The 19,336-nt window shown below is 37.4% G+C and overlaps 1 protein-coding gene across 9 annotated transcripts in view; it reads right to left on the bottom strand.

Annotated features, from left to right (window-relative positions):
• Window positions 1-19,336, bottom strand: part of Mctp1 (multiple C2 and transmembrane domain containing 1) — a 550,355-nt gene that overhangs the window by 212,589 nt on the left and 318,430 nt on the right. For 8 of the 9 annotated variants that reach the window (XM_076927041.1, XM_076927044.1, XM_076927043.1 and 5 more), the window contains 2 exons: window positions 4,216-4,386; window positions 1,640-1,770 (listed from right to left, as the gene is read on the bottom strand). In XM_076927041.1, the coding sequence (XP_076783156.1) occupies window positions 1,640-1,770; window positions 4,216-4,386 (302 nt within the window). Of the gene's footprint in view, window positions 1-1,639; window positions 1,771-4,215; window positions 4,387-15,932; window positions 15,993-19,336 lie in introns of all 9 variants that reach the window. The other variant, XM_076927042.1, reaches the window with a different exon arrangement.

Here is a 19,336-nt window from a genome sequence, read left to right as displayed (position 1 = left end):
AGAACCCCATGTAGGCAATAGTCAGAGCGGGAGCCAGTGGGTTGTAGAGCGCAATACCCCTCATTCTGGAAAGTAATGAATGAGCAGGTTCCACTTTTATTATCTGATTACAAGACAGGAACTGTTTCTGTAAACTATGAAAAGAAGTGAGTGTTCATGCAGCAGCTAGATTCTAACTTCCCAAAGAGAAAGCTACAGTCAGACACACAGCCAGAGAGGAGTGATTCTGAGAGTCGCAGACATAGACTATGACTTAAACTGAAGGGAGGCACCAAAGTAAACAAAATAACTGAGCAAACTCTGACAGTAATATTTTTCTAAGGGGCACAGTGTAACAAAGATTCTTGCTTTCAAAAGGACTGAAGTATATAATGTGATTTCCGACTACAGTGGTGCCCCCCTTTGTTTACATGTAAGGCTTTAACAGAAACTTAGCTTCATCTTCTGTTTCACAAGCATAAGGTGAAAACTATTGCTTAGATAGCTTTGTCAGAACCACTTAAATAAAAACGAAGAGCATAGTATGTTGGGTTGGATTCCTGTTTTTACTTTTAGACTAAAATTCCCTTTACTCTGGGAATGTGTGAATTCTCTTTGGATTGTAAATTCAGTGACTTGGAATTCCTGTGAACAACAGTGAAGAATGATTCTTTAAAACAACAAAGCCCTCTGCACGCCATGCTTTTTTCAACGCTGGCAACTTTCCACACATTTTGCTGCAATGCACATATGCAACTGTCAAAAAAAATATAAAAACAGGCTTTATAATCAGAACACAATTCCTATCATTCAAGTGTTCGACCCAAATAAACTTAACTTTGTAGAGAAATGTCACAGAACCTCAGAAAAGCTTTTGCTGTGTTGTCAGATTAACATGGATCTGCCTCACTTGCGTTCTTCCTTTTTTAAAATTCTGTAACTCTTTACAGATTTATGAACTCCTAAGAGATTACAGGGATCTTCATAGAGAGTTGTAGGAAATAATGCATTTTATGGTCACAATATGCTTTGAGAAAACAAACATTATCACAGATCACTTTTCAGCCTTGAATGTGTTCTTTGTTCCTCTAAGTGTCTCATATCAGATGACATTCCTCTTTTCCAACTCCCATAACTTTTGTGCACAATAATTCTGACATCTGGAGAAAATTTCTGGATATTAATTTGAAATCGCCTGTCCATCAACTAGGCAAAGCTGCCACCTACTGGTCATTCTTTGAATCTATGCTTTTCAGTTCTAGGCAGTGCTGTAATGATTAGCCGGTGATTGTCGTGTTTCCCCCTTGTTCCAAAACCTTCTGCATCTTGAAGAGTATTAAAAAATAGTTATGGGTGTGGTTGTTTTTGAAATATCAAGGCTTCTCTGTACCCAACGCTGCCAGGAAATCTGCTGGGAAGGAGACATCCGTTTGACTTGCCCTCTGCAGTTGGTGAGGAAGGAGGTATCAAATGCTACTAGCCTTTGGGGTTTCTGTTGAGGAATCCACACGCTAGCAAAAATAAAAGAATTCTAGAAAAAAAATAAGGCCCCTTCTTTCAAAACTGTAAACATCATTGACAACAACCAAATTTAAAGAAAACATTATTTCAACAGAAACTTTCCATCTCTAAGGTAAATAAAACAGCAGTTTGCACAAACCTTCCAATAAAGTCATCTCTTTTCCCAGCATCTTTGTCCCAGGCAGTGATGTCCATGATCCCGCCTCTTTCTTCATAGAGATGGAAATCAAATTGCTCCCTCCACTGAGGGTTCAACGTTTTGGGCATAATCTGAAAAGCAAAAGCGTTATTGTATTATCAATAGTAGTATTTAACAATCAATTTGAGACACTGTAGAAAGTCTTATTAAGGACAGTAGTTCATGCAGCCAAAGCTTCCAGCATGTACATGTATGTCATCTTTGTTGCTCAGTAGACTTTTATGGATGTGTCCAGAGAAATCAGAAGTAGGCCCTTGACTATCTTACACAACATATGCAAAACATGAAATACAAAGAAAAGGTAGCCTGTCCATAAAATAACTCATTCACATACTGAAATTTATTCAGTCACAGTTTCTGTCTAAAGGAAGAACACATGGTCAGTTATCTGGTAATAAAAGAAAATAAAAATTCCCAGAATTCCTCTTTCCCCTTACTCCTCATGCACATAAAAAGTTCATGAAAAGCAGACAGTGGGCTGTGTGGGAGTGGAAGTAGATTTGAGGCAGCTCAGCACATTTTGCCTTTAGTATTTAATATCACTGTGCTATCATTCCACTTCACGCACAGGGAAATGGCACACGTGTGCTCTTTATGTTGCATGAACAACAGGACTGTAATTTTGTGATTTCAAGACTTCAGAGAAGATACCTAGTAAACCAATAAACTAAGTTACCGATATTAATGTGCTATAAATTCCATTTAGCATTTGGTTAGGCTGAACTCATATTTGTTTCTTTTGTCATTCTTTTTTTTTTTAAAATGTCAAACATAGTGGCCTTTCCTCTTTTTAGTGTACGGCAGGCAGATCTTTAGATGTGAAGAGTTTGAAAACAATGATGCATGTGTATGCAAGATAATGCAAATGAATCACAACTTAAAAGTTCATAATCTGAAATTAATATGCAAGAAATCATGGACAGAAGGATCAAACAGAGACACATGTCCTTAGTGGGGTTTATATTTCATATCTAAAGAGCAGAATTATAAAACTAAGCCCTAGTATAACATGCAAATTGTGTTAAGAGAAAACAGAAGTGGCCATTGATACCTATCTTTGGAACTAGTAGCTGTTTTAAAATTTGTTTGTAAGCTCCTGGTGACCAGACAGAGATGGCAGCAGATTGGAGCTATGATAATTCAAATGTCCACTGCAGCTTAGTTGACCTTCTATGGCATTTTGGAATGTAGTCCAGTTTTTAAAATCTGGCCATGAACAGATTAAGTTTTCAGTGTTTGCCATTAGGATTGTCTTTCCCATATACCTTTTTTTCCAGTTAAAAGTTATATCTAAAATTTCCATGTGGGCCTCCAGAAGATTACCCAACAGCCTGGGAGCAATACCCCTGCCTGTTAATGAGTCAGTTTTGTGATACTTTGAATTAAGTTCAGTACTGATAAAGACTTTCTGTGTTAGAAGGGAACTAGACAGTGTGTTGACCCCCGAAATCTATGCAGATGAGTCCACTAAAGACAAAGATCTTTTACAGAAATGAAATGTGATCTTTATGTAATTCAAGATGGATGGGAGCGCTCATCCCAAGCCGTCTGTTAATGCTAGCTGTAAAAACTGAGAGCTGTGAAAACTACACATACCAAGATGTAGTCCTGGACAGCAAGTCCTACTATTTCTTAATATATCACTACTAAGAAAAAGCTGTTACTCTACATAAATTACTACTGCCACTAGTCTCCCTCCGTCTATTTTTAGCATTTTGAGGGTACACAGGATCACAGCAGTGCTACACCCTTTCTATGTCTATTATACATTTATTTAATAGTTTCAATATCTTGCTTAGGTAGGCATTATTTTAGCTCTGTTTCTGCAGTGCTACTGCTCATGCCTCATAGCAACAGCAGGGATTTGGCTCTTTGTTTCCTAAAAACATTTAAATGTCCTGGATATAACATGGACATCGCAGTCATGAACACATGGTAGGTGGGGGTCAGTTTGGGAAGAATAAATGCTTGGCAGGAGTGGGAGGGGAGAAAGAAGAGAAGCGAATTATAATTGTAATGTATTTGATACAACTATAATATAAAATTTAAACGTTATTATAAGATTAACTAAAATGTGGAACAATTTTTAAAAACTCCTTTGGTCTCTATTGGTCAAAGTCAGATTGAATAAAATGACTGAGAGTAATTTGAAAGACTCTCACTGTATGGGAAATAATGCATGTATCAGGGCTGGTCTACATCAACACCCTCATTCCTCTCTGTGAACAGATATGTTATGCTCTTTTTGGAGTATTATTGTTTTTTTTTTTTCTCTTACATCTCACAAATGTGCTGAGAGCTGGTTTCTGTGTGCTAAATGAAGACACAGAGGGAGAAGAGCAGAGTGGTTCACTCCAGGCCACGTGGCACCCAGGCCGTCAGACAGCTTTGCTTTCAGACATCTTCCGAAGTTCTCATTTCAAAAGGCAGCCAACGTTCACATCGCCTAAAGTCTGGCCAGTCACTGGTCAGAATGTTAGGAACAGAGCTAGGAGCACAGATGGATGCAGACTTACCTTGCTCTTGTACTTCTGATGGCCAAGCCGGAACTTCACATACGGATCACTCAACCCATTGGAGTCCATTGCTTTGAGGTCTCGACCCTCAATCAAGGTGATGCTGACTATTCCTCTCCACAGATGTGATTTCCTGTGCTGGTCTGACAGTCGTAAACTTTGGGTCTGAAACTTTGGCAAAGAAGAAATAAGTTAGCTTACCGTGTTTTAAACTGTAATCTCTGAGTTGGCCTGGCTCTTTTTCCTGGTATAGTTTTCAAAGTAGATGTTAGTCAACTATTATGGTTAAAAGAAAAAATAATTTATGGAGTATTATGTATTAGTTATAAAATTATTAACAGATTATGAATCATCAGCTCCTGTTATGTTGAGGAGTGTCCAAGCACCGCAGACTCTCATCTCCTCAAATTTAAAGACAGAGATATGCCTGTGTCAAAACGAGACAAATGAAATGAGACCACAGCTATGCTGCTCTATTTAATTTTAAATGTTTTAACTTTTAGGAGTTATTTTTCTACGTTAGAGATGGATTCTTATTATGACTTAAGCTAAAAGGTTAGTTGAAAGTAAGCCTTAGAAAAATTTAAAACTGTCTTATTATTTTAGGGGACAAATGAGTTTTTAGAGAACCACTTAAGGGACCACAGAACACAAGACTTTAGCTCACCAGAAATCTTGTTTTACTCTTAAACTTGCATCACAAACATTTACAATTATTTTTAAGTTAAAAATGTGATTTATATTGGTATGCATCTAATGTTTTCTTCATTCTGCTGTTTGAACACACTCTTGCTAATAATTTCTGATATGCTCAATTATAAATCACAATATTCAGACCAGTAAACAAATTAAAACATTTTTAAATTATTGATTCTACTAAAATATCTATGCAATTTAAAAAACCTGAATAGCAAGCACTTAAAGCAATCTGGAGAAAGACTAGTAACAGTAGTAACATGTTCTATTGCCGTCACCATCAAGAGATGCCACAGAATTACTGCTTCTGTTGCTAAGTCTCACTTTTAGCTGTTTCATGAAGAAATTCCACTTTCCACAGGTAAGTTATAGGTTAGCTCGATTTGACGTTAATTCCCCTCTACATCAACTTGATGAACGTACAGCTTGCCTCATCCATTCTCCTCCCATTTAGACCTGCAGAGTTTTTCTATACCATAGTAATACATTTTTACGTGTGATCACAAAAAGTCATGTATTTTGAGGTGCATTTATCAGAAAAATAAAAACTTGAGTTCTTCAAAAGACAATGGTTCTCGTGTTGGCACTATTTCAATGGAAATCTTCGTAAACAACATAGTATACTTTCTCAACAGCAACTTTTAGGCACGATGCTGTCTCTGCCTTATTACCATCAACCCACACCTCACCAGTGAGCCTCAAAGGCAGTGTTTACATGACTCTGGAAGGACGAGGGAAGTCTCAGAAAGTGCGTCAGATTCCACAGAACTCCTCTGCCTCCATCTGTTCCACACACTGGGTTTCTACACTGGATTTTGTTTGAACAAAGCATTTCTTAAAACGGTTGTTTAGAATTCATTGCAGCAAACAATAGTTAAGGATTTTCATTTGTTTGCTTTGGGGTAGTATTGCCGGGTCAATTGATTAGCTGTCGTAGTGCTGAGGACTGAACCTGGGACCTCTTGCATGTAGGCAAGCACTCTACCACAGAACTACCTTGTCACTGGGTTGTGATTGAACAGTTGATGTTGAGATTGTGCAACAGCAGCACTCAGAGTCTGTTCTAAACTTTGGCTGTGAAAGCTTGGCTGGGAACGATGACTGGTCAAGGAGGACAAGTATTACAGCAGGTAGGAAGGCAATCTTGTTAGTAAAGACCACGTGGAAATAGCTGCTGATTCACACAGAGCTTCACATTTTAAAAGAAAGTGTGTTTATCTCCACTGTAGTGTTTGGCTTCAATTCAAAATTTGTATAAATGCCAGGCCTCAGTCCCTGTTTACTGATGTGTAATTGAGGCACAGAGTGTTGAGCTACTAAATGGTGGATGTAGGACTAGAATCCTGGATTTCTGGGTTTTAATCTTGATATTTTCCCAAAATAAGTGTTTAGTATAGACATAGTCTTACCTGCTTAAAGATAATAATGATTTAAATATAAGAACACAAAACCATACTCTCCAGTTAAGTGGGTTGTTGATACAGAGGTAACTTTCTAGTGGAGGGTTTCTACATGGTGAATTCAGGAAATCAGGTCACATACTTTATCACATGGGTGCATACATAACCATGACAGACATTGTACTAAACTACATGTTCCTCTACATACTCTTCAGAACGCATGTCCATGACAGACATTGTGCCGATGTATGTGTTCCTCTACAAACTCCCCAGAGCAGATGAGATCACACTCACAGTCAAAGTGACATGGGGCACAATCTTGGCTGTACATTGTTATGAATAATGTTGAGACAGTTTCTTCATAGTAGGACACCTGAAGTTATTCTCCTTCCTGTTTCTTTCTCTCTTTTTTTTTTCTTCATAGAACACAAATACATGAGAAAGGAAAAGCATGGTTTCCATAGAGGAGATGCCAAATGCCACCATTATGAAGAAATGCTTTCTTAGAAGCTAGAAGGCTCTTTCCTAAGCAACACAGGGAACAGAGGAGGAGGAGGAGGAGGAGGAGGAGGAGGAGGAGGAGGAGGAGGAACAAACTTTGCAAGAAACAGGTAACACAGTGGGAACTGTTGTTAACACAGTTAACACAGCGGGAGATTTTTAAGAGATCTTCAATAACTGTTGTTCAAAATGGCACATTTCATACAAGGAACTCTATAATTCACCAGAGATCTAATTGAGTAAGTTCATAATTTGAGTAAACAGTATAGTCATTAAGCAAATACATAATTTTCGCTATGAAGTGTAGAAAGTTAATAACAGCACAAGGTAAAGGAGGAACATGTCAGGTTAGACAGTCAATACTAGCAAAAGAATGGCACTGGGCACATTCGGTCTTTCCCAGCTGTGGGTTTCTTTCCATACATGCCATTAATGACTGACTGAAAATATTCAAAAACCACTTTTGTATTGAACATATGTAGAACTTTTCTTGTTATTACTCTTAAACAAAGCAGTACATCGCATTTATGTATAGCATCCATTACTTTAAATAATCTGGAAAGATTTAAAGTGTGGACATGCGTGGTTTACTCTAAAGGCTATACCAGCTTGGTCTCTGGACTTGATTCAAGTTCACAGTAAGTAGCTGAAATGGCTTCCCCACCTAACTGCCATACAGTGAGACGACTATAATCACATCTTTCTAGGAATTTCTCTGTGATTTTGCCATTTGACCCGTTTCTTGGATTTATTTTTCTTGTATTTGGTATTCAGAACTGTTATCTAAGGTACTGTGTAGGTAACGAACACTCTTTAGTGTGCGTGTAGTAGGAACATATACAAAATATGTTCCATAAATCACAGCAGCCTCACTTTCCAGGAGTAGTCATTCATTCTGGCTTTTCTTAAAATACAGGGTTCCAGGGAACTCCTTAAATGGGTATTGATGAGCTGAACTCCACAGCTAAACATCCTGAAACCTAGTAGTACCCCAGATGTCTCCTGGTACCTTTGGCCACGTGTTCTTTAGTAACACCCAACATAGACGTCCCATGGCACCTCTGGCCACTTCTCTGCTTCAGAAATGTGCTGTTTCTATAAAGCACATATATAACTGTGTGGTCCATGGAGCAGGGGCATCAGTGCTACCTGGAAATGTATCCAAAATTCAAAGTCTTTGGTCGTTTCATAGGGCAGTGGCATCAGATATTCTGAGAGCTGGGCTTGGCACCAGTTTAATAGGAGCAGCAGGTGATTCTAATATATGTTCAACTTTGAGAGATCCTATTTTAAACATTATATCATTCACATGTACACTGGCCCTCACCTGTGTCATAACACCTATTATTAATTAATATAATCATAACTATTATCCACTTTCTGGCATGGATATTACTTATACTTTTTAAAGTCTTTTGTGGTGCTTTTATGGATACTTCTCAAGAAAACAGCTTATTCTGAAGATTTGAACAATTAAGAGAACTGGGTGCCTATTAAATAATTATAAAAATTTTATTTGTTATATCCCTTTGTTAATATATTCCTCATAGAATGTGTCTAAACAATATGCATTTATTGGGGTACGAATAATCATTTAACCAAAACTATTTACTGAGAAACTAATGGGACGAAGTGATGAATCTATGGTTGCCCTCACCAGGCTACACTGAGTAGTTGGCTATTTAAAGTGTCATTCTCAGATAAGTACTTGTTAAATCAGAATTATATTTGGCAAAGAAAGAATACGGGAAAAAATAAGAAGATGATATAGCGCAGCTTGAAAGCCAACATCTATGACAACTGGTGAAGGAAATAACCCTTCAGCTTTTAAACCATAGGTCGCAGATTTTAGCAGTAAAATCATTTAAAGTCACCTGCCTGATCTGTGAGTCTGATAAAGACATGTGCTCTATAGTGATTCTCCTATCTAGCAGTATCTGAGGACCACTCTCATCAGCTACAGTCATCCAATTTTAGAACTAATGTAGACTATCAACATGTCAGAAAACACTGTGAATTTCAAAGTGTGAAGGAATTCGTTAATATGTAGCTTTAGCAAGAATCTAAGATGAATTAGTTGGCACCTTAAAGATTATATTAGTTTACTTTTATTAGTTTTTTTTAAATATCAAGAAGATAATCCCTTTTGATGTGTCTAAAATGTTTGTATAGGAAGTGGTTTCAATACAGGACCTCAGCCTCAAAATACAGATGTTGCTTAAGATAAGATAGGATAAGATAAGATAAGATAAGAGCAAGCCAGTGGAATGGTTTGTGGAACTCACGCATGCATTTTGACAATAAGGCCTCTGAAGCTCTATCTGCAGAAGCCCAGCGCAGGGACATGGCTGCTCCTCAGCTGGATTGGAATAAATAGCCAGAGGTCTAAATACGCTTGTTTTGAACAGCATGTAAAATTAATTTTCAAAACATATGTCCTTAATTCTCTGCAATTCTCATACACTTCATTGTAGTGCCATGAAGCTGAGCACTGATCCAATGTAGAGTGTCTAGCTGTGACTTGTTAGTGGGGCGACACTGCCTGGTAAGTATCACAGGGCGATGGAGCCTGCGTAATGGTTTCAGTGATCTGTTAATAGATATATCACAGAGAATTCCCCACCCCCCAAATCTGACGCCATAAAATTTTGGAGATTTTTTTTTTCTAACTTGAAAACAGAGACAGACTCAAGAAATAGAAATGTTCTATGGGCAACAATAATCAATTGTGCTTTCATATCTGTGGTAAATCTAATAAAAAATTAAAAGTATCTAAATTAGTGGAGGTTTGTCCCCCCACCCCTTTTTGGTGCTTTGACACTCACAAAAGCAACCAAAGGAAACAGAAGAGCCGAAGAGATCACTTCGCTCAGGACATCATGGGTAAACAATGGAAAGCAGGGTCAAGAGACGCTGACCTGAGGAGGGGCTCTGGAGGGAAAGTGCCAGGGTGGGGCAGCAGGGATACATTTAAGGTTCCAACAATTGCTTGAAAGGGTTTCTGAGCAACAACAAGTGAGGAGAGGAGAGCTTCCTCGGTATTTCACCACAGGGAGGATGACGGAATCAGGACAGTCTGAAACCTGGGTTAGATCACATTGAAAAGCAAGCTTAGTGAACACCACTGGACGCTGGAGTCTCATGCCCTATGTTTCATGACATGCATCCCTTTGAAGGTAAAACAACCGAAGAACAAAGAGGCTAAAATTCCAAATGTGTAGAGATTGCCAAGTCTGAGATTTTAATTTGAAATTGCTTACCTGCCATCCTCACTCTCCCTCCCTCACTTTCCCCCTTTCCTTCCCCCTCTAAAGATGGAGCCTAAAAAGTTTATGACTCGAAAAGATTTATTGTTACAGGTTTTCAATTAGCGTTGGGTTTCAGGTAGATGAAATATAATCTGATTGCTGAGAAAGGCCAATTAGAGGCTTAAAGGGAATACGTTATCTGGCACTTAAGTGCATGTTATTTGGTAAAACAGATGAATATTTTCTATTTGCATTGTCCTCAAAAGCCTACCAGTAAGGTATGCTCTACCATACAAATTGCATACATATCTATAGTCTCATTCTATTTAATAAGAGCTACGAAGTACATTACTTAAAATACCAAATAGTAGCAGGATACATCCTCATCTGTATCCAGATGGAAAGAAAAGAATCAAACCAATCTGTGTAGACGTAGCAGATGACTGAGCAAACAGTCTAGTCTGCTCTCTGGAATGGACAGATGACCCTTGGCTTTTGTTACTTTGATTGTACTACCTGTGTAAATCCTAATCCTTCCAAATAAGACCCAGGCCCTGCATGACTGGAGAGAACGGCATGGCTGGCACGCTTAGATGAGCCTCATGTAGGGTCAGCTCTTTTCTGTATTTTTCAGCACAGAGGCACCACATGCTTTTATTTAATCAAATAATCCACAGGCCACAACAAAGAAAAGATAATGCCAGCCTAGGACGACTGTTTCATGTTGCAAAAACTAGGCAGTGGGGCAATTATTACCTCAATCCCTGATGCGGGGGCATGCTCTACCCTTGCCTTTTCCTATGCAGTTTATTCCAGTGACTAGCAGCTGGATGTTCAGGTCCAACAAACAGATTGGTTCTTTAGTCATCATCCCCTCAAAGCCCCCAGTGCTTTGTGTAGCCTGGCACAAAATGTCTTCCCAATAATAAAGCTCCAACCCCCTTTTTGATGATTTACAGCTACTGGAAACCTCAGAGGAACTCCTGGAATTCATCCTTCAATTTTCTCTCATTGCTTCTTGATACAATATATGGTGCCAGGAAGTTTATTATAATTAAGGTATCCTAACTATCCACTATAAATTTGTGGCCAAATAGATCTCAAACCTCTATTGTGATGTTAAAGGTACATCTCAACAGAAAATAGTCACATATATTTTAACTATATTTTAATATTATTATTTATTATAATATTATTTATTATAATATTATATATTTCAATATTAAAACATCTATGCATATTTACCAATGATACAGGAAAGGACAATAATAGCCCTTGATTTGACCCACTAGACTTTTCTTTTAAAGCTTTAAATTAAAATTTATAAATATTTCAAGAGTCTTATTTTCCTGTCTGATAGAAATGATCTATGGCCCTTTCTGAGGGGCCATATAATATATACTTGAGGTTTTCATGATGTAAGTTCAGGAGCATATGGTCACCTTCTTCACTTACATAGTCAACATCTCTTCCCCTTTGCTGCAGTTTTTTTTTTTAACCTGATTACACTACTGCTTGACCTGACTAGAAGGCATGCCCTGATGTCACTCTGCATTGACCATAAGGCACACCCTGATGATGTCACTCTTGGCTGACAATAAGGCTCTTCCTGATGATGTCACTCTGCACTGATCATAAGGAAGACCCTGATGATGTCACTGTACTGACCATAAAGCCTGCCTTAATGTCATTTTGCCCTGACCATAAGGCATGCCCTGATATCACTTCGTCCTGACCAAAAGGCATACACTGGTGGTACTCTAACCTGTTCTGTTTTTTGTACATGCTCTTCTTTGTCTGTTATAAATCTGTCTTCCATTTTTATGTTTGTCTTAGCAGATTCCTGTTCTTTCCATTAAAAAAATTAATTGTTAATCTACTCTGGTGCTTTCATTGAATCTGTTTTTTTTTCTAATTAACTCCCATATGAGAATCTAGATATTTGTTAAGTGGAGAGGGCTGAGAAGAAACAGAAGCATATTTGAAAGAAATGTCTATAGACATTTACCTTCATTGGAAACTAATGTTAATAATAAAATTCTGACTTACTTAGAATAACCTGATTTGACTTCCCATAATTTTTATTATTTTCAAGAGAAGCATGGTATGTTTCTATGTTCACTGTCCTGAGATCCACTGTCCCATTGAATTCTAAATACTATGCTTTTGGGTAATTATAATTCCTCTGTGTCACTTTTGCCTTTTATTTTCTTTCAAGAAAGGTTGGATATAAGTAGGACTGATATTGCAGTTAAGCTCCTCTGGGATTTAGATCTATTCAATGTAACAAACTTGTCACCTTCCGAACATACATATTGATCCTTATATAACATAAATGATAAAGTTTCTTTCTTCACAAAACACATATACATTCTTTTTTCTTTCTTTTACTAATCTCCTGTGAAAGTTAGTGTGTGTGTGTGTGTGTGTGTGCGCGCGCGCGCACGCGCGCACACGCGTACATGCGCATGCGTATGAGCATGTGAGAATGTGCATGTGACTACAATCCCTATAAAGGAGAGAATTAGGGTTGGGTCTCCTAAAACTGCTGTTACTAGTGGCTTCGATCCATGTTATTTGGGCACTGGGACCCAAACATTGATTTTATGCAAAAGAGCCTTCACTTCAGCCTTTATTTTATTAATTTATTTATTAATAATTATTTTTTGAGATTATAACTAGACCATTTCCCCCTTCCTTTCCTCCTCCATAACCTCCCATGTATTTTTATGCTCTCCCAAACTCATGGCCTCTTTTTCTTAGTTGTTGTTGTGTGTCTGCATGCATCTGCATGCATATAAATATACCTAAATACATAAATACAACCTTCTCCGTCTCTATAGTGTTACTTGTATGTAGGTTTTCAAGGCTGACCATTTGGTATTGGATAACTCTTGGTGACTTTTCCCTGAGGAAGACTATTTCTCCAGCTCTCAGCATTTCTTAATTGCCTATAGTTCTTTGTCTAGAGTTTGCCTAGTGAGCCTAACCTGTCCACATTAGTTTGCCTGCTGAGTCCGTCCTTGCTTAGGCGGCCACATTAGTTAGACTTCTGGCATTTCTAGGAGATACAATCTCACAGAAAACTCTCCAACCCTCTAGCTCCTGTGATCTTCTGCCCCTTCTGCAGAGAACCCTGAACCTTCTGTATTGGAATTGTGCTATACAGGAATCATTTTAAACTAAGTTCTACAACTTGGCATTTTGATTGGTTGTAGTTTTCTGTAATGGTCTCCATCTGTTGCAAAGAGAAAAGATTTTTGTTCGGAGGTGGGTGGGATTCTTTTGTTAAGGATAACTATACTTACCTGGCTAGATCCTGAAGATGACTGTTTTTTACTAACTTTAAAGTTACAAGTGAATGAGTTTTATAGAAGCATTTTCATATTTAACACTCCATGTAAAGGTTTTACATTAATATCAAGAGTGTTTTTGCATAAACATTTCTAGGGAAAACATTCCTTCATATGTATCCCAAAATGTTCTTGAAAATATCAATACTTTACAGACAGGGAGGGATATCTGGGTCCAGTTATCAGAACGACTTCTGATGTAAATATGTGAGATATTTCTCATCCTAACCGACTTGATTTCTGATTATCAGGTTTTATAGATGGGATACCAAACAAGCAATGCTTCAGTAAATAAGTGACTAGTTTGCACGGCATTTTCTTGGTCAGCAACTCAAATGGAAGCCCTGATGATACTTGTTCTTCAAAACATTTATATCTATGCATCCAGAAAGAGAAAAATATTGGTCCTGGTCACAGCTTCTGTGTTCTTCAGGGAAATGACATCACTGCTCTGGGCCCCATTTCCTCATTGGTAGAATAAATGTCCCTTAAAAGAGTTTGCCTTTTGTTCAATTAATCTGCCACCCACTTCGTGTGCTGTGCCCAGAAGAGACATCATCCTGGGTGCCAAAAAGCTATTATTTAAACCTACATGCTTGTTGTTCTGAAATCAGATACTCCAAGAAATGAAGGGATGTTATTGAGGAACATTAAGAGAAGAAAGAACAGAAGCAAACAGAAAGCACCGGTAAGTGGAAAACTAATTGGGGAAGAACAACACAAAAGGATGCTGAAAGATCCTCTTGGACAGAACATGAAAGAGGCAGCAATTACAGAGTTGGTTCTAGCGGTGCATCTTGACTTTAAATTACTTTTCCGTGTTTGCATCACAGAAAACAAACTCAACACGGTGAGTGTCCCAAAGTCTGCTCTCATATAAGCAAAGTCTTATTCCATTTAAGGATTCAAAAGAGGCCAGCCTCTATATTCCTGGACCATACATGAGCACAGAAGAGGAACAATGATTATTTTGGGAAATGTACAGAGTAATTTTAGTCAAGGCAGCTTCAGTAAGGACAACAGGAAGGAAGCAGCATACTTTAGTCACTCATACAAGCTCACAACAATAAAAGGCTGCAAAATGATGCATGTGTTGGAGCAGACAGGGATGAGTAGATGAGGCTTAGAGTGGCTCACTGGTCATTGCCTAAGTTAACATAGAACTCAACATCTGCTGAAGAGACACTGCCACAAATCTTAAAATTTTGAAGGGAAAATGCACTTTTTAAATACCAATACTTTGAAACCAAGAAAGGAAAACAGCAAAGATTTAAGAATGTAACAAATTCACTGCAATGTCTACTGCTACAAAAATCATGGGCTAAATGTTTTTTTTAATGAAAGAAAATTTAGACACAGAGATAAACACATAGAGAGAATGTTGTGTGAGGTCTAGAATGATATCACCATCAAAAAGCTCCAGAAATCTAGGAGAAAACAGTCCCCAAAGAAGCACAGCCCTACTCACATACTGATTTGTAACCTTGCCCCAGATCAGTGAGGTGACATAGTCTGCAGTGTAAGCATCATGGACAGTTAATATAAAGGGTGAGAATGGAATCCTGTTTTGTGATTTTAAAAAAAAATCCACTTAAATAGCAGCAGGAAGGACAAAGTTAATAAGTTCAGAATTAAAGATGGAGAATAGAAGATAGAAATGAAACCCAAAGGTTTGGGAAATAACAGCATAGACAGATTTAAAAAAATCTCACTGAGATGAGACATAGTCCTGGGCATGAGAGAAGAGCTTCTGGAAGTTTCATGTTGATGCTTTGGGCACAGGCTTACAGGGATAGTATTAGAGGATACTAACAATAAACTAGTAACTAAATGTTGCACATAGTGCAGTTACGGAAGAGACACAAGTGGATAACAAAGCTCGTGATGAACTCGCAAAAGATTAAATTCTGATGGTATTTCAAGCAAATCCTGTGAAAATTTTATATTATTTTCATTCAAATCAAAAGGAGACTTAATGTTGAAAAAGCCTCATATCTTTCAAAGAAATACTAATGGGTATTTGCTGTAGATATGCTAGTCATGTTGTTTGTGATCTCTGTAATAAAAGAAATAGCAATGACTTTTCTGAATATCTCTTAGATATGTTGTTTATGGTCACTTTAATAAGAGTATACTTTTTATGAACAGAAATGGAGCAGAAAAGCAGCCCATCTTCCAGAGTGAAACAAAGAACCTCTATTCACTTTCTATAGTGAACCATATATTCCTGGAAGGGGGTCTGTAGCTGTAGTGCTTAAAACCTGAAGAAACTTGTCCCTGAAAAAAAACAGATTCAAAGGCATGCTTTCAAAACTACAAGATTCTCAGTATTTTTAAAGCAAAGAAATAGAGGACTTGATGAGATGGCTTCAAATTAAGTCAGTAAAGAAGGAAAGTGAAAACATCTATCTATCAGATGCAGATTTAAGAGCCCGCATTCTGAGTTTACATTCAATTCTCCAAATAACTATCCAGAACAAAAACTCGTGAATATTAATGTTGAAGTATTTTAACATTACCCTCCAAAAGAAAGACTGCACAGAGAAGTGGGATCCAAACACTTCATTTTCTGAGAGTTCCTAAAAACAAACAAATATTTAGCTAAATTTTGAGATGTTTTCAAAAATACTTAATTATTATCAAAATCTAAACAAAGCAAATCAATGTAAACTGAAAGGCAAGAATTGTACATCCAGACATGTTACGTATTAGGAAAGTATATGTTCTTCTCTGACTACAGCACTCTGTCTTCTCATTACCTATAGTGGTGAAGACAAAGTGGGAGGAGACTTCTGTATTTTAGTGCACACTTACCTCTTTGTTCTTAATGCTCATTAATATCCCTCAGTCTGATGTTTCATGACAGAAAACATAAGTAGTGAAACACACTGAAAGATTTAAAATGAAGTAGATATTGTTTCTTTTGGCAAAACAAATGTGCTAATCATAGTCCAAGAGGTTGTTTGAAAATACAGAAGCAGACATCTTACTGATAAAACATATATCTAGTTCAATTCTGTTCAAAATTTCTTAAGTTCCCTAGTATGATACAATAAATGCAATGCAATTTATTTCATTAATTTGAGTTCTAAGCTACATCATCAGCCCTAATTACGTTTGAAACAGGTTTACATTACTTTGACTTTGAACTATACAGTTTTATATTCTGATCCCGAGTATCAGGTATAATGAAGTCATGGGTTATTGATAAGAGTTTTAGGATAGTTCAGTCCTGACATCATGAAGAGGAAGAAATCTCACAATGCTATTTTTACTGTTATTTTGTGATAACAACTAAGATTATAGTGGTCCAGCATCTTATATTTATGTACAAGGAACAATAAATATCAATAAGAAATAACCAAGTAGTATTTAGTTAAAGCCTTAGTTTTACCAAACATGAAAACATAAATTAGAAAATAAGTTTAACAAATATGTTTTTGAGTTTTTATCAAATTGAATAATGAAAATTAGACAGAAATGCTTCACAAATGTATTTCCTAACACAACAAGTTATGATTTGCCAAACTGCACTGCTCATGGCAGAAATCACCAGAAAAAGATTTTCCATCTAAAATAGCACAAAATTAGTTATAAAGGATTATTTGTTTATATTTACATTTTATAGTTTTCATGTGACACTCTATCACAGTAGAATCTAAGCAACCAAAAAAATCCTTTAAAAAGTACACTTACATTTCAACTACCATCTTTCTTGATACCATATTTTTAAAAGATTATGATAAATCTTATGTTGCATATCAATCCTTATTTATTTATTTATTTATTTATTTATTTATATACTTAGTGTGTATATGTGTGTTGTGTCAGGAGTCAGTATTTTCCTGTCATCTTTCAAGAAAAAGTGGTTTTGTTGGAATGGGGAGAAATAGCTAGGATTTATTGCATAGCCATAACCTACTGGTAGAAATACGTATAATTGTTATGAAGATGCAGTTATAATTTCTTAAATGGTACAAAATTTACTTTGATTTCAAATTTAAGGTTTTCATTGGTATGAGCTTCTTATTGATATAAAAGTGAGATTAATATTGTTACTGTCATAAGCATTGTGCCTGTATAACACATTTAGGAATACAAGGCTTAGACCCAGTCCTTCTTTAACTTTTCTAACTGATTTGAGATGGTTAGCCTGTAAGTTAAGGGCCTATTGCAAATTCATGGCTCTGAGTTTATTGTTAGGGTGTTCTCTATATTTTTGTTTAGAAATAGCTGAGAGGAGTTAACAGGCAACAGTCCAGATTGCCTTACATGGATAATTGGTTTTCAAAAAGTCAGAAGTCCACAGAATTGATGTTACAAACATTTCTGTATTAATGTTCATTTTGATTAGAGACCTGTCTGCTCCTGACAGCTTCCTGTCTTGTATTCTAAGAAGAAATTGGGTAACTCTTCGGAGTTACTCCAGTTGTGGTGAGACAGCCACTAGGCAAGAATTGCCTCTTTCCATCTACAGACAAATTACTGTCCAGAAAAGGACACACTTGTGGAATAGTTGGCTGATTATATCTGCCAAGACAGAGTAATCAGCCTTTAATAATTCTGCATCACTATGTCTGTCAGATGATCCTGGGCCAGAAGGCTGAAGATCAGATGCTCCAATGTTTTGTAGTATAGGGACTGTCCAGGTGTTCAGTGGTCTCTATAAATTGGCTAAGTTTTAGAAGCTATGCTTTGTGCTTCCCATAATTTCAGTTAACTCAGTCATTCTGGATTTCTGATGGGGTTGAAGACTTATAATCTCATAGCTAATCCTGGCTATTTTACTTTGAGAGAAAAGATTTGAGAGGATGGTTTTTAGCTGACATTCATTCTGAAGCCAAGAAAAAAGCCAGGTTCAGAACTAAGCCTTTTAGTTAGGAGAGATGACACGTTCTGTTTAGTCAACAAAATGATGGACTGGGTATTTTGTCTATCTTGTACCTTACTGACACAAATTTGTTGGGGTCCACACTAGCCCCACGTTCGGGCGGCCAAAGAAATGTCTCATCCCGAGCAAAATGTTGAGGCCCAGGCCGACCCACATTTGGGCGGCCACTGTATCCCGGCCCAAGCTGCCGCTCCAGTCGGGGTTCAGCAAGAGTGAGAGTGAGGACAGACTTGAAGAATGCAGACCAGACAGAGTGTAATTCAATCCCATTTATTCTTCAGTCTAAGTCCTAAGTCTTGAGTTCCTAGTGCCTAGTGCCTAGCTCCTAGTCCCTCCAAGTTCCAAGTTACTTCTTCCAAGTTCTCTTCCAAGTGCCTGCTACCTGTCTTCTCTCTGCTGTGTCTGGTTCTCTCTAGAGCCAAGTGTCTTCTACCTAATGTCAAGTAATCTGTTACTTTCTCTGTCTGCCTCTATCCTTTTATATGTCTCACTTCTAAGTCACGCCTCTAAGGCACACCTATAATCATGCCCTTAGGTCTTGTCTCTAAATCTGATCTCTAGGTCACTCTTAAATCACACACCTTTAATCTCACACACCTTTAATCTCATGCACCTTTAATCTCAAGGTATCTAAACCAAGATTATCGGAGTGTGCTCAGCTGTTGTAGGCTATTGTAATCCAAGTCACATGTCATGGTATATGGCTCAAGATGGCTGCATAGCTGATAGCCGCTTTCTGCTAAAAGTTGGCCCCCAACACAAATTGGTATAGTTATGATCTAATTGTATTTTGAGAGAAAATTATTCTTTTAACAGGAATGGTCATATGTAGGAGGAGTAAAGAGAGGGAGAGGAGGAGGAGAAGGACAGGAGGCATGGAGGACATGGAGGCAGATGTTCATGTGTCTCCGCCAGTCAAAGATAGTTGATATTTCTAGGTTGGGTATTGGGTTACACTTCTGATTGTATGGGCATCTTGTTATTGAGCATTACCAAACTTATAAAGCCTTTGATTAACATTTACAAAAATGT

Source organism: Arvicanthis niloticus, chromosome 29, assembly GCF_011762505.2.
Source record: "Arvicanthis niloticus isolate mArvNil1 chromosome 29, mArvNil1.pat.X, whole genome shotgun sequence".
In the NCBI taxonomy this organism is placed as follows: Eukaryota; Metazoa; Chordata; class Mammalia; order Rodentia; family Muridae; genus Arvicanthis; species Arvicanthis niloticus.
This window is presented reverse-complemented; position numbering and strand designations above follow the sequence as displayed.